Source organism: Microtus pennsylvanicus, chromosome 15 (genome assembly GCF_037038515.1).
Source record: "Microtus pennsylvanicus isolate mMicPen1 chromosome 15, mMicPen1.hap1, whole genome shotgun sequence".
NCBI lineage: Eukaryota > Metazoa > Chordata > Mammalia > Rodentia > Cricetidae > Microtus > Microtus pennsylvanicus.
The window spans coordinates 36,279,438-36,306,112 of record NC_134593.1 but is presented as its reverse complement, the minus strand read 5'-3'; the positions used below and the strand labels follow the sequence as shown (position 1 = coordinate 36,306,112).

General features: G+C 44.0%; 1 protein-coding gene across 5 annotated transcripts in view; it reads right to left on the bottom strand.

The window, feature by feature from the left end:
- Enox1 (ecto-NOX disulfide-thiol exchanger 1) overlaps window positions 1–26,675 on the bottom strand; it is a 565,092-nt gene that overhangs the window by 142,113 nt on the left and 396,304 nt on the right. For all 5 annotated transcript variants that reach the window (XM_075949640.1, XM_075949644.1, XM_075949642.1 and 2 more), the window contains 2 exons: window positions 2,185–2,358; window positions 817–1,023 (listed from right to left, as the gene is read on the bottom strand). In XM_075949640.1, the coding sequence (XP_075805755.1) occupies window positions 817–1,023; window positions 2,185–2,358 (381 nt within the window). The remainder of the gene's footprint in view (window positions 1–816; window positions 1,024–2,184; window positions 2,359–26,675) is intronic.

Genomic DNA, 26,675 nt, shown 5'->3' with positions numbered 1-26,675 from the left:
TTCACACAGAAGGTGTCTGAGGCTGGCTGCAGACCTTAGAAGACAGGCGGTGGTGGCCTGCTTGCCTTGACTGCCCTCTGTTTAGGATTAGGGAGGGGTTTGCAGAGTGGCACACTGCACAAATGTCGCTGCAGTGTGAGCAAAGGGCAGGGATTGGAATCTAAGAAAAAAAATACTTCCAAAGTCACATGTCAATATTAGCCTCGGTATCTTTTGATTTGCCTGAGGTTTCGCGCGCCTACTTGTCCAAATAAATACCCAGAGTGGAAGGCAGCACTAGGCTTCCCTTTTCCATCCTAAGCCTCTCTTAAAACTTGGTCCAAAGGATAAGGATGGTCGAGCAGCTGCCAAACTACCAAGCGCAGGATGACCGCAGGCCTAGCACAGGCCCAGGAACAAAGTCCCTGTAAGGAGGGCGATCTTGCTTCACTATCCCTGGGTGAAGGCTGTAAACGCACTTTTCAAAAACTGAAATGATTCTGAGAGAGTACTTTACTCCCCCAGAGGATTACATCCAACAATAATAATGGTCCTCAGCACTCAAAATATTGCTTTTCATCTAATATGTACTTGAGAACATTAATTAGAAACTCCACGGAATTCCTCAAGACTGGATGGTGGGAAATCCTGCCTGTGGAGAGGCACGGGGCTTAACAAAGAGCACGTGGCAGCCAAGCTAAAAGGTGAATAACCTCCTTCTCCTGCCCCCAAACTACTGGGACTTACAGTGCATTGAGGAAGAAAGGGACTGAGCTCATGTTAATAGCACAAAACCGGACAAAAGGCCTAGCAAACCCCTTTTGTAAAGTGAAGTACCAGAAAGGTAAATGGCTTTATCAACCATGAATTCCTCGGCAAAGCGAATGTGACAGAAGTTCTTCTTGCTCTTTCGGATGGCTGTGATGTCTCCGCACTGCTCAAAGACTTCCCGGATAATTTCCTCCGTGGCGTTTTCTGGCAGGCCGCCGACGAACACAGTCTTACACCCTGGGGGTCGCTCTCTTGTGGAAGGAGGCGGAAGATCTAGCATCACAATGAAACACAAGGGTTTTGTGTTTTTATTGATTGGCTCTTTATCATGTTTACCGGGCAAAAATTAGGCTTACAGAGTTTTTTTCCAGACAGTGGAACAGTCAATTTATTTACCAACTTACATCCCCCAACCCGCGCCTGCACCCCATCTCACTCCCTGGCAGTCATGTTTCCTGATCCTCTCCCCTCCTCCTCCCAACCTTTATTTCTCATCTTCATTTCTACACAGAGTGGCTATGCATGTCCGAGAAAAAGATAACACATGTTAGCATAATGTCATTTCTCTTTCACAACAGATACCCGGGGAAAATAAAGGGGGCGGGGAGAGAGCGGCACAAAGTACAAAACATGACGAAATGACAACATGATGAAAAACCTGGCCTGTTCCCGCTTTGTCTTCTTGCCAGCTAGAGGGGAGGCGTTGCAGAAAGAGGGAAACAGAGCCCACGAGAGCCTGCCACAATACTTACCTGGCTGCAAACTGCTGAGTCGGAATAAAACCTCCGCTATTATTCACATTTAAACGAGCACACTATTAAAGTTTGAGGAGGCCGTATGGAAAGATAAAGTGCGCGCTGTCACGACATTCTGCCTAGTTTATATGGAGATTACTAAGGCAATCTCCTGAAATGTCCACTTTAAATAGGCAACGCTGATTAATATGAATTAAAAATTCTAGATATTTAAGCCTTAAACTTAGTATCAGAGGCTAAATTAATCAACTATATAGGTGGTTTCAGTGAGCATCGTTTGGCCCAGAAATTCCGAGCTGCATATTCCTCCCCCCCCCAATTCCTTTTCCCCCAAACTGCCAGCTGCCAGATTAGTTCAAATTTCTACCCAACTAAACAACTTCAGACCTTTTCTCCCATTCGTGAAGGGCTAGAGAGGGTGATAAATTTCACATGATGCTTTCCAGAAAACCCTAGTTCACTGCACACGGAAAGATTCTTAAAGTTACCCATAGACTCTCAGAGCCTACGTACTGGCTTCACGGTGTTTATTCAGCTGCTGGACAGATGCATGGGCGCACCCACCCTTGCGGACCTTCTCCCGTGTGGAGGGGAAGGCCTTGGGTGGAACACCTCACACCTAAAAATGAACACAATACTATTTCAAAGGAAAAAGCAGGTACTTCTCGCATCTACTTACTTGGATTTTGGGGGAAAAGAGTACAGCTTTTGCAGTGGATTATCTCTTTGACCACGGCCACTTCTGTCGGGGCTGGGGGTGGCACCAGACCCAGGCCTGGGATCATCGGGTTAATGGGGGTGATTCCAGTCATCATGTTGAGGCCGGGATCAAAGCCTGGCACACAGATTGAGTCTGCAAAGCACACAAGACAAGACTTTGGCTAGCGAGTTTTTTCACTCCATGGTTTCTGTTTGTGTTACTGTCCTGCACAGGCTAGTCAATTCTACATTTTCTCCTTTCCAAGGGTTTTTTTCTTGGCTTCTGATGGAGCCTTATAGAAAGCTATTCTCGAAGGGTAGAGGGAGAGAAAGAGGAGGATAAAGAACCTACAACGACACGTAAAGGAAATTATATTACTTAAGATAGTAGTGCGGCAACAGAACACAGTATATTGAGGTGTGAAACCGTGTGCCATGAAGCTCTGCTAGTACTGGGAATGCAACTTCCTGTTTCTTAATGTTAGGGTATTGTTTATACTGTCTTATGATTTAGATCGTGGAAGGAACACTCAGCATCAAAGTGCCCTGCGAATCTAATTGTCAGCCCAGTTTTTAGCAAAAGTGCCTTCCTGCCCGAGTGACCTACATTTGGGGAAGTTCCATTTATATGCACGTGATTTATAACAATCACTCGGGTCCCACCCAACTCGTTTCTCCCAGGGAAGGGGCCTGCCACGAAAGAGTGATTATAATTGCTCTGACTGGGTTAGAGGCATGCAGGTGTAAAATTAGCTATATATATTTCTGAAGTCTATTATATAATCATACTTACTGCCTTTTATTCTATCAATAAACATTTGGTCCACCCTTCAGAAATTTTTATGCCTTGTATCAAAAAAAAAAAAACACCAACTCCAAAACGCAACAGAGCCGAGGAGGATAGATTTTTCCATGTAAAATGCTGGATTGATTTCTGAGCGTGACAATGAAGCAGATGATGTCAAAGGTGATATGCAAGGATTTTAAAAAGATCGTAAGCGTTGGCAAGGACAGAGAGAAAAGAGGGTCCTTGCATGAAGAAATGTAGTCATTGTGGAAATCAATACAAACAGGACTCTCATGGGCTCGGTGATCCCACTGTTAAGCATGTATCCGAAGGGATGCATCAAGAGACATCTACACTCCCACGTGCACCACAGCATGGGTCACAACAGCCAGGGTGGGGAATCAACCCCGATGCAGGAGCAGGTGGATGTGTTAAGTAGCTGTGGGGAACAGAGGAGTACTGGCCAGCAATAAAAAGAAAGGACCCGTGACATTATGAATGGCTAAGTGTATTAAGCCAGGCTTACAAATGCAACCCAGTGCCTTACCACCAAATCTAAAATAAATAGATAAAAAATTGAATTAACAGAAGGACGAATAGAATGGCAACTGCTCTTCTCCTGGATGGAGTGGGGTAGGAGGTTGGTCAAAAGATGTACAATTACAGTTGGAAGGAGGCTGGGCCTGGAGATCTGCTGTGCATGTTAGTGACTATGGTTTCTAATGATAGATGTTTTTGCAATTGGGGGTAGATATTCATGAACATGTGTCGATTGCCTTTGGGGGGTTACTCAGTCTAGGGTTAGTAACCCACCCAGCAGTCAGTTATTCCAGGGTCCCGGAGAGGCGCTACCTGGAAGATATGAGCTAGGAGACAGGAAGGAGGCTAAGCGGGGTTTCTTGTCAAAGCCTCCGTTTATTAGGGGGGACAACTTATATAGAGTAAAGAGTTGGGGGATGGGCACAGGGGCCTGGGCTCTTGCTGCGTGGTTCACGTTGGTCACATGGTCCGAGTTGGTCACGTAGGCAGGAGGTTATCTTCGGTCAGGTCACTGTAGGCCAAGAAGTTGACACACCTAGCTCCCTAGATAGTTTGGAATGTGGGGTGGGTTCCGCTAACAGATAGCTCTCATTAACAGCCAATTTGGGTGTGGGGTAGGCTCTGTCAATAGAACGATTCCTAACACAATTAGGGATGTGGGGTTCTCTGCAGACTCCCCAGGGTGATGGTTCCTGCAATGATTTTAGGAGGAAATTGGCTCCTGACAAACATGACCACTATATGAGGTGGTTCGTGGGCAGCTAAATGAAACCACTTCCCCATATGTACATATACTTAACACTTTAAGGCATTATTCTGCGTGTGACAAACAGATCTGACTTCTGTCATTAAAAACAGATAAAGCAAGCCCTTTCTAACCACAGGAATAATGAGAAACTGGATACAATGGAAATCTCTCCCTTGGGGATTTTTATCTCTGTAGAAAACAACACTCTCTCTAGTAAGATAAAGTTACTAAGCAGACAATCCAACCAAGAGAGGACATGACGACTCTCTGTCATGCTGCAAGGATGAAATTAAACTACCTCTTCATCTTCCTGTCTCCTCTTAGGTATTTGCCCTTTGACCTTCATGACCCCCTCTCCTGTTGGGTTTCTCATGAGCATAGGAATCTTGGCCCTGTGTATGACTTTATTCTTTGCTTAGCTGTGCTGGGCAGTTAGACAAATCCAGCAGCAAAAACAATGATGGAGTTTATATAGAAGTCTGAAGAGGTGGAAGGCCAGTCTTTTCTGCTAGCTACTGCGGACAGGTCGGCCTCTCCCTGGGTGGAACAGCCTAGGCAGTGTAGCCCTGATCTGTAACCCCGTGTACTAGCTTGGCTGTAGTCAAGTGGTTTTATTTTGGATGTGTGGCACGTGTGTTGCGTTCCAGAACCCCACAATTCTGTGACAGCGCGGCTCAGAACAGTGACGGCGAGAAGACGCAGAAGTTTAGAAAAGGACAGGGATGAGACCCAAACTGGTGCTTCATGACTTCATCTAAGATGTCACTGTGTCTTGACACCTCACGGACAAAGAAATGGACATTTAAAGCATTTACACAAAATGTCCTACATCATAAAGCAGACAAATGGCAGAGCTGGAACAAGGGCCCAGGTCTGGCTCCATATTGAAAAATGTATAGATACGATGGTTTCAATGTTCTCATTTAAGATGATCCAACTTGATTCATTGCTATATTAGTTACTTATCTATGACTGTGTTAAACACCATAACCAAAAGCAACTTGGGGAAAAAAGGGGTTATTTCATCTTACAGTGTATAGTGCATAACTGAGACAAGACACAGCATGAACTCAAAGGAGAAATCTGAAGGCAGGAACTAATGCAGAGACCATGGGGGACGCTGCTTACTGGCTTGCTCCTCTTTCAACAGATGCTGCACACTCACTAACGGCCTCTCCTGGCTTCTCATCGTGCCCAGGCTCAGCTGCCCTCCATGACCCCTTCAAGCCTTCAGAGCCAGTACTACTTGGGAAACTCTTACACATTACCAAGTTTGGCAGCCAGCACAAGATACGGTTTTGGCCTTCGGTCATCTAATACAGGATACCGCATCTAAAACTGTGCCCATAAAACCACACACACACACACACACACACACACACACACACACACACACACACACACTTCTGCTGATGCAGTTAGCTGACAATCATAAAGAAGTTGCAGGGCACAAAGGCTTTCCACGTCGCAGTCCTGAAACACAGCTTCCATAGGTGCTGCATTAGCCACGGGGACCGCTGAGGGGAACACTGGCCTGCTGTGTTCTTTGTTTAATCTCCTCCCATACATCTGTTTCTCTCCTGGCCTGGCCTTTGCTAAGGTTTGCCAACACGGGATGATTTAAGGCTGGAGCCACTCAGGACTGCAAGCCCTGAAACTCGAGCTCCGCGCATTACAATAAACAGATGTTTCCCACAAATGCGATGGGAGCCTGGTGCCTGCATTTGCCTCTCGTTTGAACGGAACAGACGCCTGTCTGCTTTCTGTCTCGAGGCCAAATAGATAAATACTCAGCAATGGAGACAAAAGACAGTATATTCCTGAGCAGAATGTTTAGCAGGGAACAGGAGTTACTTTGCCTTTTCTGAGGCATCAGTAGGAATAGACTGAGGTTTAATGAAATCTGCAGGGGCTTGAAGGGGACCAGAAAGGAATTAACACAAGTTATGCAGGACCTCAAAGGATCTGGGACTTAATACACAAGTGGGAAAGGAGGAAAGAGTAAGTCTTTTCTTTCTTTCTTTCTTTCTTTCTTTCTTTCTTTCTTTCTTTCTTTTAAAAACATTATTTTTAGCAATTTTTGCATAAAAAATTATTTCTCAAACAGCACAAAAGCATATTATTTACTAGTTCATTAAACTGAAGTAGCAGCTCTGGAAATCTAATACAGTCCTCAGCAGCCACAGGTACAGGGTCTAGAAATGCTGAGCACATTGCCCTGCCTCGCGGGTGAGAGCTGCCCGTCAAGTCCGTGGACAAGGAACTACAGTTGCTACCCCAGGGAAAGAGGAAGCCAGTTCACACTGCAGCACGGAAGGGTCCATTCGAGGACGTAACAGCATCACCTTTCTGTAAGCACTGCTTATGGATGAACCAACAGCTACTCACACTGTGGCCCCAGCTAGTTCTTCTCCATGTCCCTGGCTCCAAAGACGCAGGTGGCAAGAAGCAGAAACTGCACGGTGTTTCTTGTTTCAGCTGGAAGGATGAACGACTCCAACAGAAGTCTGACTTCTGGGTTCTTACGGTCGGGATTTTACTTCTGAGATGAGCACGTGTATTTTTAGTTCTGTGCATGCCAGACGAGGACTCTAGCGCTGAGCTCTGTCTTCAGCATTCTCTTCCCTTTTTATTTGGAGACTAAGTTGCCCAGTCTAGCCTTGAACTTATCTTGTGACTTCAGATGTGCTGCAGCTTCCATAGCTGGTGGCACAACCAGGACAAGAGGGACGTTTTTCAGAGAGTGGTTCAGAGAGTTTGCATTTAGGGTTTTATTGGAATCACACCCGAAATAATTGCATTCGTTCGTTCCTTCATTCATTCATTCATTCTCATTTCTTGAGCACTTACTACTACACAGTCTACCAAGGATAACAGTATAAATTCTTCACGTGGGAAATCACAGAGTTTGATAGGCGCCAAGCCCAGAGAGAAGGTTGACTACATGAGCCAAATCTAAGAGTTACCCAGGAAAGCCACTGCCAGCAGGGAGTCTCCTAAGTGTGAGGAATTCCAAGTACCTTCCCCAGCCTACCCCAGGTGCACAGAACAGGTGACCATGATTCGCTGAGAAAGCACAAGGCGTCTTGCAGACCACAAGGGTCGGTGCCATGCAAGCTGGTGAGTGTCCTTGTGCTTCTTGCTGGAGTGGCAGCTCCTTGCATGCCAGACATCTGCCAGCCGAATCCCAGGCTGTGTGAGTTGCCCCCATCCTCCTCTTCTCTTTGCTGATTTTTCTCAAGTAGTGACCTGCTCTTGCTCTGCCGTTTCCAGTGGATGCCTTAGTAAAGAGCGGCCTGATTGAGGTGAGAATCTCCTCACTGGGGGAAAAAAAAGGCAGTTGGGTCTCTCTCAGATCAAAGTTGCATATAAGTAGGTCAGGTGTGAACAGAGGAAGACAGGCTAGGGCTGAGGATGAGGGAGGGGAACAGAGACAAGCTGTCGGTGCCAAAGCAGGTCTGGCCCAGAAGGCAGAACACAGTGTTCCAAGAGCATAAGAGGGAGGACAGAGCAATCAGGGTAAATGGGAACATTGCAGGTTCCCCCAGGGCCTGGGATGTCGGTGAATGACTGAGTACACAGACTGCCAGCAGTCCACGGTCAGAGCCCAGGCAGGGCAAGCATACCAGGGCAGGAACCCTGTCCACACAATATAGGACACAAGTTACTCTGGTCCAGGGTTCTGACTCAACCCACAGGGAATGGATTTGGCAGCAAGAACTCCGAGCCAGAGGTTAAGGGCTGCTAAGCATCTGGCTAAACTCTGCCAAGCCTCGAGCTGGAGAAGCAACACAGGGTTTAGATGCCAGGAGCAAAGCCTGGGCTTTGGTAAAGGAGGCAGGGACAGTAACTCATTTTATAAAGGAGAAGTAATTTCAGGGTCCCTCCACCCCACTTTTCTGCCCCTCTCCAAGCCCTGGGACCTAGCATAAGCTCAGAGTCTGTAGACACTGTGACCTCAGGCAGGAGAAAGAGCCCTCTGACCCTACTTCTCAGGCACGCAGCCTGTCTATAATGTCGGCACATATACTGTGGTGCTCTGAATGAGAGTGGCCCCTGTAGGCTCATATATTTGAATGTTAGGTCCCCGATTGGTGAAACTGCTTGAGAAGAATTAGGAGGTATGGCCTTGTTAGAGGAGCTGGGTCACTGGGGTAGGCTCTGAGGTTTCAAAAGTCCACACCACTCCCAGGTAGCTCTCTGCCTCATTATTGTGGATCAAGATGTGAGCTCTCAGTTACTGTTCCCTCACTGTGCCTGCTGCATGTGAGAACAGAGAATAAATATCTCTTGTTTTAAGCCACCTGATTTGTTATGGTAACCCCGGGAAACCAGTACAAGGAGACTCTGTCAGGGAAGGGACCCTAAAGGGGTTAACAGTCCACTTTCCCCACTTTTTACTTTGGAGACAGAGTCTTGCAATCTAGCTCAGGTTTGCCTAGAGCTTTTTTTTTTTTTTTTTAATGTAACTCAGGCTGGCCTGAAATTTACAATCCTCCTGTCTCAGCCATATATATATGTTCTGAGATTACAGTCTCAACCCAACCTATTTCTTCTGATGTCTTTCTTATGATGTCTTCTGGTTAAGTGATGGGCATGTGAAAAGACATCTCCAAAATACACTCATTGGAATGATAGGCACAAAGATGCTCCTAAATATTCCCCGAGAAAGAAATGCGCAGGCCAGTTTCCTGGGGGGGCAGAACTCCCCTTAGATTTTCCTTTCGCGAGGAAACAAACCATGAGGATTGCTCTGGAGTGGTGGAGATCAGCTCGGTTACACAGATTACATGTTAAGGGAACAGGGTACTTCATAAGGTTTTTTAGGGAAGCGAAATTGAAAACGCGCCTGCAATCTTTCTGAAGGGATCCAAAGGTGGAGAGGTATGCTTCCCACTTAAACCCAAGACGCATGTCCAGTGTGTGCCCCTCCAGCCCTGCTATGTATGCTTTATGAACAAAGACCTCATTCCATCAATAAAACCCTCTGGCTCCTTGACCAGGGATGCAGCGTTGGCAGAATGGGAGCTCAGCTGTCAACAGCTATTTTAAGTACTGTTGACTTAGGTAAGGAGATTTGTGTTCATGTTTGAAAACTCGACAAGACAGGAGGTGCAGACTGTTCTAAAACTTCTGACCAAAACGAGTACAGAAAACTGACCAAAGATGTTGGAAAGGTCCTTCCAGAACCCCACACCAGGAGCCTGCGTTTGAAACGCCAAACATGTTGTGAAGGCACAGGAGGCAAGGGCTCATCCATGCTTGTGTGAAATGTGTTTGCACTGGGGGCTGGGTAATGAGAATTCAGTACCTGAGCCAATCCTGGGCACAGAGCTGAGCTGCTACCATGTGAGTCCAATTCACCACAGTGTCTCGACCTGTTGGGACTCAGTCATTTTTTTTTTTTTCATTTTTAGGTGATAGAAAGAAATAGAAGCAGAAAACAGGCAGAAAACAGAAAAGAGGCACACCCCCAGGGATAGAAGTGAAGTGGGCTAGTGAGCTAGGAAAGACAGATGCTTAAGAAGCCCAGACTTAGGACAAGGTGTGCCTCAGACTCACAAACCGTGCTGGTCAGGGACAGAGGAGCTGATGATGGAGCCGAGATTCTGCACCCAAGGAATATGACATTCTGAAGCTGAAATCGCATGGCTACTACTCCATTCTGTCTTCTAGACTGCGTGATGAAGAAATTAATTTCTAGATATGTAGAATAATTGTTCTAAAGCTCTGAAGCCATGCGAGTGTGGCGAGGGAGTGAGGACCCCAGTGCTGCAGCCATCTCTCCCCTTCTTCGGGCTTTCCAGTTGCCTGTGGACACAGCTGGCGACAATGCATTGAGCACAGGGACAATGGCCTTGCCGTTTCCTGAGGGGCTTCACACAAGAAACGGATCCGCTCACACTGCTTGGGACCTGGTAACCTGTGGTTAAATCCATTTTCCTTACTCTGAACTCTGGGCTCCTGGGACCAGATCTAATTTTCTCTCCCACCACTGGTCTTTTCCAGCAATGGTTACATCTAGTTTCTCATTCTGTCTTCTTAGGCTCTGCTCTTCTCTCAGCTTTCCCTCCCTGGTCCCCACTCTGTATAAAAACGACCAAATGACTCTCCTAGAGCATCCTCATGCCTTCTCATTCACCAGCAAACTTGCCTTGCAGGCCAGGCTCAGACACAGAGACAGATAAGGCCCACTCACTGCCCTGTTTGGAAGGGACATTATTTTTCTGCTTTTCTGGCAGGTTCCTAGTCTGCAGAAATAACTTCTGAGACAAGGCCACCAGAACTCCTTCCACACATGTATTTCCTCCAAAACCTTTGCTGTTGACTTCTACTTTGGAGGACTGTCGCCAAGTCTCAGAGATGCACATAAAAATTCTCTGAGGTCCTAGCATTGGGATCTCATGTGGGTAACATTACTTCCCAGCTCCCACTGTCTTCCTGTTTCTGCATCTCCTCTCCTGCAGTCTGCAAACTGTCCGCAGGGCCAGGCATCTGTCCTCCTCTGTCCCGAATAACACCCTTGGGAAGGTCACAGAACTTCGTGTTTTCTGTTCCCTGTAAGGTTGTAGCCCTTCCTCTCAGTTCTTGGATGGAAGCTCAGCAGACAGCAGCAGGTAGGCATATGCTATGCCTACTTGCCGCCTGCCTTTGAAGGGGTTTTTGGATCGTTGTGTTCATTCTCCTTCCTAATTTAGGTTCTCATTAGCCCAAGTCTAAAGCACTGTAAAGATCTCTTTGTAGCTCCGGTATCTCCTTTCCCACCCCTTCTCCCTCCCCCGTTCCTTCCTCTACTTTCTACCCCCATACCCCGCTCCCAGACCTGAGATGAGCTAGCAATGCCCATGAGAGACCCACTAGAATATGGCCTAATTGGGGCCTCTAAATTGCTTCTTTCAAACGTCTTTCCACATCCCTATCTCATTAGCTGATGATTAATTTTCTCTCTGTATGATGTTATGTTAAGTGACTTTGTGTAGCGGGCTTGTTACATAATGATAGGAAAAAGAAAAAGAAAACCTAAATAGCCTCTTGATGTGTTCTCTGCTTTGTCCAAGCTAATAAGCTTTCTGTGCCAGAGCTGACAGCAGAGGAAAAAATAACACCCCCTAAAAAAACAAAAAAACATAAACAAAGATCAAACCAGAAACAAACAAAAAAACCACTGAGTTTGAGAAACATGTTTGAACACTTAGTCAAGCACCTATGAAATGCTTTTAAATTATTACACATCTATTTTTACATTACTCCATCTTTCTAAGGGGTAAAGACACTCCATGTATGCACTGAAAGAAGTATTCTTTCTGGAGCACACTATGTCCTTGCTCCACAGGGTTCCTCCCTTTGTTTGAAAGCAGGCAAAGAACCTGGCAATGGTCGACCAGTTAGCTAATCCTAGCAGGGAGGTAGGCCCTGCAGCACATGGGTAGATATAGAGGGTCTGCATCTTCTCAAGGCAATGCACATGGGTTAACTTTCTGATTTTACTTATCAACTTTACTTTTAGTTTATGGAAACAGCTTACAGATAGGCAGCATCTCATAAATTAAAAAAAAAACAAAGGAAAATCTGTTCGATATTTAACTTAAAAAATTGATGACATCCTCTAAGTAATTTATATAGGTTTCAATCTCCATTTCCTGTAAGAGGGGTTCACACAACATGGAAATGATCTCTTTAAATAAGATCAGCATATGCAGACAAAAAGTAAACACTGAGTGGACTTCAAATCATAGGTAAGTATCATACTGTATGACCAAGGAGAGCTAGGTAACTGAACTGTCACCCTATCTCAGGGCCCAGTACCATCTTTGCCAGAAGTGGTATCACTTTCTGTAACTTAATGGTTAAGGGAATGGAAGAGATGATGACATGAACAGTTTCCCAGGGTTCATAATAAAGGAACAATCAAAAGCAGTATTTGGTTGCTCAATCCACAATGTCACTGCATAGGCTGACATATGATTCTCAGCCACTAACACATGGCAATCTTTACAGTTATCTTGATCCTCGGATAACAAGGATGGTAAGGGTTCTGGAAGCCATTCATCTTAGTAACACTGTGGGAGGGCAGTTTTACAGAGAGATGAGGAGCACCAAGAGAGTCTGCCCAGGGTACAAAGATGAACGTGGGCTCTACATGCTCAGCAGTGTGACACCCTGAAGTCAGACCTGCTCCCCACCCACCCCCTGCCAGCTCATAGCTACAGCAAGGAGCACTTGAACTTATAGTAATGAGGCAGGGGAGTGGGAAGGTAAGGAGAGTAACATTTAAATCCACTTAAATAAACTACTTAAATCCACACAGGGTGTCTCCTGTCAATCAGATTGGGAGTTAGAACACTCAGAAGAGAACAACTCTCCACACCACATATATAACTTAAGGAGCCTAAGCAAATGAAACTTAACCAGAAAGGAAAACCCTGCAGTGGAGACCAGCGGTGGCTCACCAGCTCATACAAGGCCCCGTGTTCAAGCCACAAGGCCACAATAAATAAACGGACAGAAAAATAAGTAAGAGTTCACATGTCCTCTGTTTAAACTGTCGCTAGAGTCGAAGATGGGAAGACAAGAGAGAAACCAGAGGGAACGGCGCCTTAGCTAGGTCGTGATGCCAAGTCCAGGTTCAAGGACAGATTCTCCTGCCTCGCTGACTCTGTGACTCTCTGTGCCTTACCCACCTCTCAATCTACAGAACTAGGAAAGAAATACTAGTGGATTAAATGACTGAAGGTATGGAAAGGGTTTCAAAGCATGCCTGGCACACAGGAAGCTCTAGATAAATGTTGGCTATCATAATGATAATGCACCACAATGGAATGGGGCGTGTATATCTATGTGTGGAATATGTGTGCGCACCACATAACACGCACACTCTGTCAGAAAGATTAGAAGTTACAGCCAGCAGCATTCCAGCTGGGCTCGTTCCCAGGCTCTGCATTTCTGGTTTTCTAATAACCTTAGGTTTTCATTAGTAACCCCAGTGTGTGTGTGTGTGTGTGTGTGTGTGTGTGTGTGTGTGTGTGTGTGTGGAGAGAGAGAGACAGAGAGAGAGAGAGAGAGATATGAGTGTATGTGTGTTACAAATTGCTTCCACAGTGTATGCTAACATTAAGAAGTAATTGGGAGGAAGTCTGAAGGTCTTGTAGGAAAACAACTGGAGAAGAGCCACCATCATTAAATTTCTCTCCAAGGGTTGACTATTAAAACTTTCCTCTTCCCAGGACCCAAGCTGTCTCTCTAGATTCTAGGCTTTCTCTGTCAGAAACACTGGAAGTTACAGCCAGACAATCCAGCCATGCTCAGTACCACATTCTGCATTTCTGTCTCCCTAATACACTTGGGATTTCCTTTGTAATCCTATTTTACTCATCCGAGGGAACGTCTGTCTTATGCATGTTTGCATATGCATACCTTTATACTAAATTAAAATTCAGCAGCACCAGATGTAGGAAGCACCTTGTCACACTGCAGGGCCTGGACCGATTTAATATATGTGCAGTGTTCCTCTGACTGTAGGCAGCACTGGTACCAACTCCTCTCTCCTGGAACTAGGTGTTTCTTGCAACATCCTGAATATTCCCAGTGGCTAAATTTTCAGAGAAGTAAAATCAGCTGGAATAATGGAACTAACACTTTGCACCATCGGAGCTGAGGCATGTTATTCAGGGACCGGTCTGATGGCTCTTCTGCCACAGCATGGGTCAATCACTACTCCATATCAGAAATCGGAGATGTAATCTTTCAACTCCAGACATTTTTCCTTTTTTTTCTGGGCATTTCGAGGCTAGAATCAAGGATTATCACTCAGATGCCCATTTTAAACTAAATTGTTTTCTCTCCGGTGGTCAATGTGGAGAACCTTTCTGCTCTCCATTCCGAGGCTTTCATCTCATTCTCATGCCAAGAACATTTGGTTCTGAATTGTTCTTAACCCTGTATGCAAGGCTGGATTTCCAGAATTGATGCATACTCATTATACATGCTGGTCTGGAATACATTTCTCCAAGATCTTTCTTTCTTCTATAGATACACTAGGAACCTAAGACTGGGAAGGCTGAAGGCATTTGCTTAGTAACCTGGCATTACAGAAGGGACAGAGGATGGTCCACTCCATCCTGACCTGTGTGTCTACCTGCCTTCGGCGTCCATGGCAAGGGGAGGCAGTGAGCACACCAGGATGCTTCAGCCCTGTATCCACCTCAGGCTGCTTGGTTCAGATGTGAGGAAAAACCTCTCCCCTGCTTCACCGCATTTACGTGAGTGCCAGATTTGTGTGACGGATATTCACGTGTCAGCAATTTACAAACAGTTAATCAATACAAAAATGTAAATGATGGTTTGGATTTTTTTCTACTTTACCATCCTTTGGGACTCCACACACAGTGGTGCTAAGTGAGTGCCTGTCTTGAGAAGAAACAGAGATCCATATGTTATTCTGCATGTCAGTGTGGTTTAAAGAGTACATAGAAACATAGTGAGTGAGGATGTGGAGGCAAAGGAGGAGGGGAGAAAGACTGGCCCTCCTTCTTCTCACTGCAATCTCTGATTCTCTGAAAACTATGTCATTGTCCATGTTAAAGTTCACTTGAAAGTTTTCTATAAATAGATGGGAAATTAAGGAGCATATCGTTTTTATTTTATTGCTTCTACGTCTTTTGGAGATACTTGTCCATTAAGCGTGTACTCATAACCTAAAAGGTCAGGGCCATGTGATAGAGGTACACAATCAGGTCAAAATCCTGAGTCCAAGGTTGATGGGGGAGCTCAGCCAATCACATGTGCTTGGGTGTGGTGATCTGGTCCCCAGGGAAGAAAACATGGAGATCCAGGTGTGTTAGCTCTCTGAGCGCAATGTTTGCTTGGCCCGCTTGGACATGGGAACTTTTACTCTGGTCACATGAGTTTCCCCGTCTTTCAATTATTAAATTATATCTGTGGTTTTGAGCTGGTCTGTTTATTTAAGCATACCAGTCGAATACGCCCATCACAAGGTGCTCCCGGTCCACAATGATGCAAACACACCGGCACAGGGCTATGACAGAGTGAGGACAGAACCACACAGGCAAACACCCATGCCATCACTGAGAGGAGAGCATGGGAGTCCTGAGCTACCAGGCGCCTGTCCGAGTGCACGTTATCTGCGTAATGAAGCCACTGTGTTTGTATTCAAATACAGAACATTCTGTGGTTACATATCCAGGTCAGAGAGCAGCTACTCTCTGGGCTTGGGCCACCCTCTCAGAAGCAGCCATCTACACAGCATTGATTGACTGCCCTTTCAAGGCAGAGGACTGCCCAGCACTTTGTTATCGATCTTTCTTTATCTGTGTTATTACATGCCTTTCTCTTCTTCTCAACACATGGGCTTTCTGGATCAGAGGCCCTGCTTAGACTGAGTGTGTATCAGATGTGCCCAGGGGTGCAGGACACAGGTTATAAAGAATAAGATTGTAGCCCTTTTCCTTTGTAGAAACAGAGAACAAGGGCCAGCTAATCTATATCTGCCTTTGCAACTGAGTGGGAACCTCCACTTGCCAGAATAGAAATGTTGGCTTGGGCATTCATGCCTTTATTCAATTATGTTTTCTTGACTGTAACAAAAATATATCTTTTCATTTTTTTTTTCAAATACATTTGGTCAGTCAATCAAAAAATGTTGAAAGCCCTATCATAAGTATTTAACTTTCTTCCACAGAGTGATGGAACGGACATGAAGGAAGTGAATTCCTTCTGCATTGGATTTTTTTTTTTTTTAAGCAGAGCCAAGTCAAGCTGAAATAAGAGAGGCTCCACTGGTAAGGTAAACTGAGGGGGCACTGGGGGATCTGTCTGAGTCCTTCTGTGGGCAGTCTCCTTTTCCCTAATGTCTCAAGCTAAGAAATCACCGGCATTTATGGCTTACTGTCTTCAACAGACACTGTATTTAAGGCACGGTACAGGGCAGGAACACAAACAGGTGATTTTACTATGACTAAACATTCTCTTAGCTGACAAAGAAAACTAAAAACAAAGCCCCCAAAAGAAACAAAAGGCCTCTGTGATGGTTGTTCTGGGTTATCAACTTAACAACATCTGGAATTCATTAAAACCCCAAAATGGCAGGGCACACCTGTGAGGGATATTTTTTCTTTTTGTTTAATTAAATATTTAAATTGGCAAGTTCCATTCCAACCTGGATCTTTGAGGTGGGAAGACACACCTTTAATCCAGATCTTTTGAGGTTGGAAGAAAACCTTGAATCTGGGCCACATTTTCTGTTGGAGCCTACATTAAGGACATGAAAGAAGGACACTCTTTCTCTTTTCTGCTTGCTTTCACCCTCACTAACAAGCCCAATCCTTCCCTGGCATTAGAACACACTTCTTCAGGATTCTAGAGTGTACTGAAGGCCAGCTGAGACTTCTGGCCTCGTGGACTGAACAATTCCTGGATTCTTAGATCGTCCATACATAGGCAGCCATTGTTGGCCTAGCTGACTCTTCGTATTTATGTGTTTCTCAGTATCCGTCTCTCTCTCTCTCTCTCTCTCTCTCTCTCTCTCTCTCTCTCTCTCTCTCTCTCTCTCTCTCTCTCTTTCTCTCTCTCTCGATTCATTCTGTAAGTTCTGTTACTCTAGAAAACCCTAGAAAGGCCTGGGTTCTAGCCCCAGAGGACAGTGCCAGAGAAATCAAGTCCTACGAAGTCTCTGTTACAAAGTGCTCTGTCATGGCAGGACCAGGCCAGCACTGGCAATACTAACATCCTAAGAGCAAGCACACCTGAGTGGGAACATGTAGGTCAGACCACTCCTAAGCTCGACTAACCCAATACTGGCCATTCTGCCTTAGCTTCCTCTCCTGGGCTGACCTGCCTTTCTCTGGCCTCTCCTGTGGCTCCTCCTGGACAGATTTCCCTTCAGAAGGACAGAAGGACAGCTATAAGACTCTCTACTCAACGTTTCCCTCCCTTCCTACTGTGTACTTATGATTCTTCTGCATCACCTGCCCTTCTGACTTCGGGGTAAATTATCTTCTAGGAACCAGTCCGCCATTGGCAGAACGCTGCGACTGTCCCCGATGCCTCTGGATGGGTCACTGAGAAAGGTATGGAGAGAAGGGAGTCCTCACTTCTACTGAGTGTTCCAGGTGTCAGGCAACATGCAAGGCAGATTTCCAAACCCTATCCCAGATAAGGTTCATGAAGACTGTGCAGGAGAACTTAAAGACTGGAGACATTTAAAGTTATCATAAACTAGAAGAGGTGGAGGCAGAGGGCTGGAAACACAGCTCATCGGGAATAGTATGAACTGCTGCAGAGGAGCTCAGTTTGATTGCCTACATCAAGCTGCTAACATCTGCCTGTAACTACGGCTCTGGAGGGCAGAGGGGGTATGATGCTTCATGGATGCCTGCACTCACTGTACATATCTATACACAGGCATACCACACAGCATATACTTATATCTATACACAGGCATACCACACAGCATATACGTATATCTATACACAGGCATACCACACAGCGTATACTTATATCTATACACAGGCATACCACACAGCATATACTTATATCTATACACAGGCATACCACACAGCATATACGTATATCTATACACAGGCATACCACACAGCATATATCTATATCTATACACAGGCATACCACACAGCATATACTTATATCTATACACAGGCATACCACACATGCATATGCTTATATCTATACACAGGCATACCACACAGCATATACTTATATCTATACACAGGCATACCACACAGCATATATCTATACACAGGCATACCACATATGCATATACTTATATCTATACACAGGCATACCACACAGCATATATGTATATCTATACACAGGCATACCACACATGCATATGCTTATATCTATACACAGGCATACCACACAGCATATACTTATATCTATACACAGGCATACCACACAGCATATACTTATATCTATACACAGGCATACCACACAGCATATACTTATATCTATACACAGGCATACCACACACACATATACTTATATCTATACACAGGCATACCACACACACATATACTTATATCTATACACAGGCATACTACACACACATATACTTATATCTATACACAGGCATACCACACAGCATATACTTATATCTATACACAGGCATACCACACAGCATATACTTAAAATAAAACCAATCTTTAAAAAACCAAACCATAAGAGTCAGAACTCAAAACTAGACCACACCTTTTGCAATGCTCTTTGTGGCACCAGGGCTGTCAATGACAAAAGCTTGAACTACAAGGATTATGGGTGTTGGTCACTGCACAGGGCAGGAGTGATTCTGCCCCGGGAAACACAGTATGATCTTGTCTTTGTTTGGAGGCCAGCATCTGCTCTGTTTGGTCAGTACCCAAGACCTATCAGTTTTTAAATATTTGGGTATCATTGTTGCTGTTATCAAAATGGAATAGGTGTCAAGTAACAGATGTTTGATTTTTGCTTCTGGCCAGGAGAGAGTAACTGTTCTTGGATACACTCTCCCACCTGAACTCACTAAGAACCCAGATAAAACATATGACATGTGGTTCTCAGACACCAGACAGTGCAAGAGAATGATTACGGAGAGAAGAAGAACAAACAAAGGGAACTTTGTGATTGTGCTGGCTCCCATACACAGAAAGACACAGCCCTGAAAGAGCTTAGTAGCTCCCCCAAGTACAGATGCAATTGCTCATCTTTGCAGTAGACAGGGTAGTGTATGGGGTAAGATATCAGAGACAGAAGAGCACACACACACACTCACAAACACACACATACACACACACATAAACAATACACACATATTCACACACACATACACATACTCACATACACACATACATAGACACACACACACACACACACACACAGAGACAGAGAGAGAGAGAGAGAGAGAGAGAGAGAGAGAGAGAGAGAGAGAGAGAGAGAGAGAGAGAGGATTAGAGAAAATAATTCAAAGAGACAAGGAAAGGTTAGGAGGAGCTTGTGTCTCCAGTATCTCCACTGGCGAGAGCACAAAGCCTGTAATCCCTGGGCTATCTGGCAGAATACTGAGAATGACATTGGCTAAGTAGCACGGCCCTGACAAAAGCTGCTCTGACCTCCCCTAATAAAGCTCCAGAATGTCATACCGCTTTGTACTGACTTCAATGTGTTGATGTGCTCTGGAGCGGGCCTCAAGTATATTTATAGGGCAACAAAAATATCTCGCGCTCAACGTGGTAAGATTTACAGCACCTGGCAACCAATGAAACATTACCAGATGTGACAAACTAGGCCTTGGATCTCTGAACATCTTATTTTATATGTCAAAGAGAATTAGGCTGCAGGTGGCACTCATCAGTTGACCTTCTACAAGATTAATTCTGGGGTATCTCAGTGGACTTAATATTACAAATTTCCTAAAAAAAAATAAAAATAAAAACAGGAGACAGAAGGAAAGAATCGAATGGCTTGATAAGAGAATGAGCCTGTGCTGGCCTTAAAAGTGAAAGGGCCATAAAGGGCCATAAAAAACTGAATGGTTGTAGACATTAAAAAATGGTACAGAAATGAACTCTGGCCTGGAGCCTTCAGTAAGGGACACAGCCATGGTGATGCCCTGATTTCAGCCATATCACAGGTTTCTAACCTAAAGAACTCTAGCGCAAGTCTGTGTTGTTTGAAGCTACCGTGTTGTCTCTACTTATTCCAGCATCAGCTTAAAAGAAAGCAGGGATGCAAAGAAGCAAGAAAACATGACTTCAGATAAAGAGAAAAACTAAATCACTATAAATATTAAATAACACATTAAACAGTATACAAAAATATTAAATCGTAGCAATGCTGTTCTGGATGGTTAAAAGGTAGACATACTGAAATATTAAGGAAAGATTAAAAACTTCAAAGAGGATTACAGGTGGGGAGGACACGGAGCGGAGGGTAGTCGCCTGGAGAAGTCAAAATGCTAACGTCCAATAGCAAGCAGATGTTTACTGAAAAGTTAGTGAACTTGAGCAACAGCAAAAGGAACGATCAGAAATGAAACAAAAATATAAAAACACATTAACTAAAATATTAGTGACTAGAAAGAAAACTTCAAGCGGTCTAAAGTATTTGCTCAGAACGTTACCTGAAGAAATAATGACTGAAGATTATTCAAATTTGATAGGAACTTAAATTCACACATCAGAAAAGTTCTAAAACATAAACACAAGAAACGTAAGAGTACATGAAGACACACAATCGTCAGTCTACTAACAATGGAGACAAAGTCATGAAAGCATCAAGGAAAAAGACAGACGTACATTCAGAGAGACAAATGAAATGAGAACAGATTTCCTGATGGAAGCAGTCTAAGCCAGAAGACACTGGAGCAGCCCCTTTAAAGACGCACAAGAGAAAAAAAAACAACAAAGAGCCCAGGGAAAATCTATCAAGAATGAAATCAACAGACGGCTTTCTTTCAGAGATATTAAGTTCAAAGAAATTCACCATCAAATCTGTAAGGAGTATGGAGTGGGAACTGCCGAGAGACATATTCTATAAGTCAAGAGATGAATAATATAGGGTATGTCTTGACCCGCAAAAATAATGGGTAAGAGAAATGGTAGATATGTGTGTGGCTGATTATATAAAACTTTACCCCCTATTTTTACCCTGTTTACAAAACATTTAAAGGCTGGTTAGATGGCTCAGTGGATACAAGCACTTGCTATCATGCCCGGTGTGTCAGGATTTCTATGGCTGCGACGAAACACTATGGACAACAGGAAAGTTGGGGAGAAAAGGGTTAATTTGACTTACACTTCCATATTGCTATTCTTTATTGAAGGAAGTCAGGACAGGAATTTAAGCAGGGTAGCAATCTGGAGGCAGGAGCTGATGCAGAGGCCATGGTGGGATGCTGTTTATTGGTTTGCATGCTTGGGTTGCTCAGCCTGCTTTCTTATAGAACCCAGGACCACCAGCCCAGGGATGGCACCACCCACATTGGGTTGGGCCCTCCCCCACAGATCACTAATGAAGAAGTTGCCTTACATTGGATTTCCTGGAGGCGTTTCCTAAACTGATGGTCCTTCCTCTCTGATGACTTGAGCTTTTTGCTTGTGTCAAATTGACACATAACCAGCCAGTGCACCCGATGACCTAAGTTTGATACCTGGGATTCACACAGAAATAAAGAGAAATGACCCCCGCATTTAGTCTGCTCATCTCTATGTAGGAATCATGTCATATATGTGCAAATGTGTGTGCACACAAATACACGATAAATAAATAATAAGTAAAAATAATTGATGGAAATTATAAAACTAGTATTTGTGTTTTATGATATATGCAAAAGTAAAATGTATAGGAACAGTCACATATAGTAAAAAAAGCATGATTCATACATGAAATAGTCAAGAAGAGAGACAGGTGTAATCACAGAGGCTATCAAAACAAGGAAGAGCTGGGCAGTGGTGACACACACCTTTAATTTCAGCACTTAGGGAGGCAGAGGCAGGTGGATCTCTGTGAGTTCAAGGACAGCCTAGTCTACAGAGTGAGTTCCAGGACAGCCAGGGCTACATAGTGAAACCCTGTCTTGAAAAAAAACAAGGAAAAAAGAACAAAACACTGGAATTAATCATGGAATGAACAAAATAAATTTTAAAATAAAATTTTAGCTCAGTCATACTGACGATCATGTTAAAAAAGGAAATGGTTTAAAAAACTCAATTAAATATCAGGGCTTGTCAGATAATTTAAAAAGAATGAGAACCATTCATACGCTGCCTAAAAGAAAACATTTTGAATATAACATCACAAACAGACATCATAAAAGAACTTGAAGACTATACCATGCTAACACTAGTTAATAATAATCAAAGTTGGTTTCAGACAAAAAATTATTACTAGGTGTAAACACTCATTTCATTGTGATGAAAAGATGAATTATCAGATAAACATAAGTATCCAAACATTTTGTACTGGATAACAGAACTGCAGTTAAAAACTAATAGAATAGAAAAGTGAAATATAGAAATCAATATTCTATAAATATCAACCCTCTCTTAATAATTGCTAGGATGCATAGACAGAAAATCAGTAGATATAGAAAATTTAAACAACATTGGCAACTAATTCAATGTAATTGGTTCTTATAGAATGTTCGAGTCAACAGCAACAGAAAACATTATCTTTGTCTTTTTTTTAAGTACACGTGGTACAGTTATCAAGACTGGTCACATTCTAGGCATAAATAAAATCTTGATGATATAGACACAAATCACACATAGAATTCATATTATTGGTCCACAAAGAGATTAAATTAGAAATTAATGATAAGAAGATACCTAGAGAATCATCAAGTAATTGGAAACAAAACAACATATTTCAGAATAACCTGTAGGTCAGAAAGAAACCAAAAGGGAAATTAAAAAAGCATTTCAAACTAAATGAAAACACAACACACAAAATCCTTTGGGAGGCAGCTGAGGAAGCATTAGCAGAGAAGTTCACAGCACTCAATGGTTCTGTGAGCAAGGCAGAAAGGTTTCCGAGCACTAGCACTGGCTCCTCCTGAGAAACCAGAGAAAGAACAGCGAGCCCGACCCAGTACAGGGAGAAGCACAAAATAATAAAGACAACGCCAGTCAGCGGACGATGAGAAAAAATGCTAAGAGACAAATCAAGCCAGGCACCAGGTTTGTGTGTGTGAAGAGCAGTAAAATTAACAAACTAGTGAGCCACGGACAGAAAAGAATGGATAAAAACTCACTGATATTAGAGGGGAGAAAGATGGCATAGTCAAAGCCCTCTATGTGCCAAGTATAAAGGAATATTATGAAGTGCTATGTCAATAGATATGACAAGCCAGATGGATTCCTTGAAATACATGAAGTGCCAAAGTTCCTGGAAGAAATCATTTATGTAGCCAGTTATCTATTAAAGAAGTTGAGTTTATTCATATAAATAAAGTTTAACTTAGAGGGCTCCAGTAAGGAATTAACCTTGGAAAAATTAAAGAAAAAGAAATACCGATTATACACAAACTTCCAGATATATGAAAACTGGTGTGTGTGTGTTACTTGACAACTGACTTTAGGATTTAATCATCCCTCTGATACCAAAATCAGGCAAAAACAGAAGGAAAGAAAATTATACACAACATCCATCATGAACTTTTATGTAAAATTTGCATATAAGCTTTTGGCAAATTGAATCTAATGATCTATATAAATGATAATGTCTCACGAACAAATAGAAAATACAAGGCTAGTTTCACATTAAACACAACAACCACCACAATAGAACCAAATGACACCACACTCGACTAAAAAGAAAAGATGTAGATCATCTCAACAGATGCAGGAAAACATCTGGCAGAAAATGGCATCCTTCTTCTTAGCTAAAGAAAACTTCCTATGGGAAACTTCCTCCATGTGATAAAGGCATGCCTTTGCTACCTGTTTGTATGCACATACCAGAAGACTAGAAGCCAGGGAAGGTCTCTCTCTCTCTTTCTCTCTCTCTCTCTCTCTCTCTCTCTCTCTCTCTCTCTCTCTCTCTCTCTCTCCCTCCCTCCCTCCCTCCCTCCCTCCCTCTCTCTCTCTCTCTCCCTTTAATTTCTTTAAAAAAAATTTTAAAACTACATTTTACATTCCAACCACAGTTTCCATCCCACCCCTCCTGCCCCCACTCACCTCCCCCCAGTCCACCACCTGCCCCATCCACTCCTCCCAAAGGGCAAGTGTTCCCATGGGGAGTCAACAAAGCCCGGCCTGTTAATTTGAGGCAGGATCAAGCCCCTCCCCGCTGTATTAAGGCTAAGCATTGCATCCCACCGTAGGTAATGGGCTTCAGAGAAGCTAGCTAATGTACCAGCGATAGATCCTGGTCCTACTGCCAGGGGCCTCTCAGAGACACCAAGCTCCACAATTGCCCTCCACATGCAGAGGGCCTAGTTTAGTCACCTGGAGGCTGCACAGCTGTGGTCTAGCGTTCATGAGTTTCCAGGAGCTTGGTTCAGCTGTCTGTAGATTTCCCCATCATGATCTCAACCTGCCTTGCTTGTATATTCCCTCCTCCCTCTTTTCGATTGGATTCCTGGAGCTCGGCCTGGTGTTGGGTTGTGGATCTCTGCATCTGGTTCCACCAATTACTAGATGAAGGCTCTATGATGACAGTTGGGCTATTCACCAATCTGGTTACAGGGAAAACTAGTTTGGGTACCCTCTCCACCATCGCTGGGAGTTTCAGCTGGGGTAGGATGCCATCTCTCAACACTTCCATTCAGCTAGTGGCATACAGGGCAGCATGGGCCACTCTCTGAATATCTCTAATGAATGAAAGAAGCCAGGCATTCTGAAAAGAAAGCCCAGATAGTTCCACTCATATGAAAGTTTGTCATAAAAATAATTTGCAGATAGGCAGAGGAGAAGTGGTTCCCTGGGAATGTGAGAGAGGGGAGAAAGAGTGTGAGGAGAGAATATTACAGGAGGAACTGTGAACTTTTGGGCATGGCTGATATGTTCCTCCTCCTCCTTCCTTTTCTTCTTCATGCAATGATCACACAGGCTACAGTTTATCACATGGTACAGCTTAGGAGTTCTGCACTCATCATATGTTGGTCATACATCATTGGACTATAAATAGTAACATCTTAGATCACCTGTACATTGACATCACTGCCACAGGAACCAGCAAGATCCACACGGTCCATGTCTCGGGGTATTCTTTACTTATTTATAGGCAGGCTTCGCTGTTCTAATGCCAACTTAAAAACCATCACGTGTGTTCAAATAAAGCTTTCTGTGTAAAGGACACTTAATAGATCTTGATAGAAACACAGCTACATGCCAATTCTACAATCTTACAAGTCAATAAGAACTATATTTTGGATAATGGATGAGCCGAGCACCATCTGTCATGAAGGATGGCCCCAAGACCTCAGAAGAGTTTGAGAACTGTAGATGATTGGGGGGAGTTAAATTAATCCTCACCTCCAACTCAATCCAAGAGAGAAAATGTTTCTCAAGGAACATAAAAACTTGCGAGACTTAAGATGTCACTGCATATCTGAATGTATTCCATACAAATTCTTCTCCCGATGTGCTAAATTTCAAGACTTTCTTGGAGCCGTGAGCAGAATGAGAAAGCACAGATGGATGAAACTCACAGTAATAAAGATTCAAGGCAAGCAAACCTGAAAGTCTATTTGGTGATTAAAATATAGTTGAGACAAGAAGCGTCATTATCTCAGGCACAAAGGTAAGCAAGAAGCTGAAGATGCTTTAGGGGCAGTGAATCTTTTAGTATTATTAATTCGGCTGGCAACCCACTGGAAGCTCACACATTGCTCTGGTGTTTCCTTCAGAAGTAATATTTTGAATGACTTCTGTATGCTCACTAAGTAGGGTCTATTGAGGTACAACAAAGACACAGTTCCCATGGCATCATCCACAAAGGCTTCCCTCAGTCTCCTGTGGCCACTGTTGCTAGGACTGCAATTACAGGAAGGGCTCTGGGCCAAACAAGAAATGACCCAAGCCCATGGACAGCAATTCTGACACTGGGGAGCCAGTCTGTTGTCGGCAGATCGCGTGGGTTTGTTTGCCAATAGTCTTGCTCCTTCTGGAACCCCCCTGCAGGTTAACGGCACTCAACTGAGAGCACCCCTCTTCCCTCCTTCCAGCACCCCTCTTCCCTCCTTCCAGCACCCCTCTTCCCTCCTTCCAGCAGGTGTTTTGACATCCGTCGAAAGGAAACGCCCCAGAATGTAGACGTTTCCACTACAGGAAGGCAGAAGGAGAAAGATGCCCAGGCCTGTCAGCTGTGGAGCCAAAGTGCCCATGTGCGCATTCCAGTTGCGCCACCCTCCGTGGGACTCCCAGTGGACTGCCAGCTTGTATTTATCTGTAGAGGCGGCGTAATCACAGCACCTATTTCACCAGGTGAGGATTAGACAGGGTTTTAAGTATAAGATGCTCAGAAAAATGCCTGGTGTGTAAACAACACATGCAATTGACTCTACTTATTAACACAGCTCCCACTGCCACGCGTATGTGCAGAGCCTGGGCGTCGGTGGCGTTTCTAAGCTGCTTCCCTATGGCACACACACAGCAATAGAAGGAGAAGCATTTCCTTGAATGACACAGCAAAACCTAGGAAGGTTTTGGTTAGACATGACCGGCTTCTCAAGCATCCAGACCTACAGTTACAGCACAAAGGATCGGGTCCTTTCTGAACACACTATGTCACATAAAGGGTACTACGTACAATATCTTATTTTTATTACAACTGCATGCAGAGGACGCTAGACCTCACATTTTGAAACAAGGAAACTTAGACCAGAGACGGTTTGAGACAAATCACTTGCCTGAGCCCTCATGGCTGGGAAGAGCATTTCTGGATG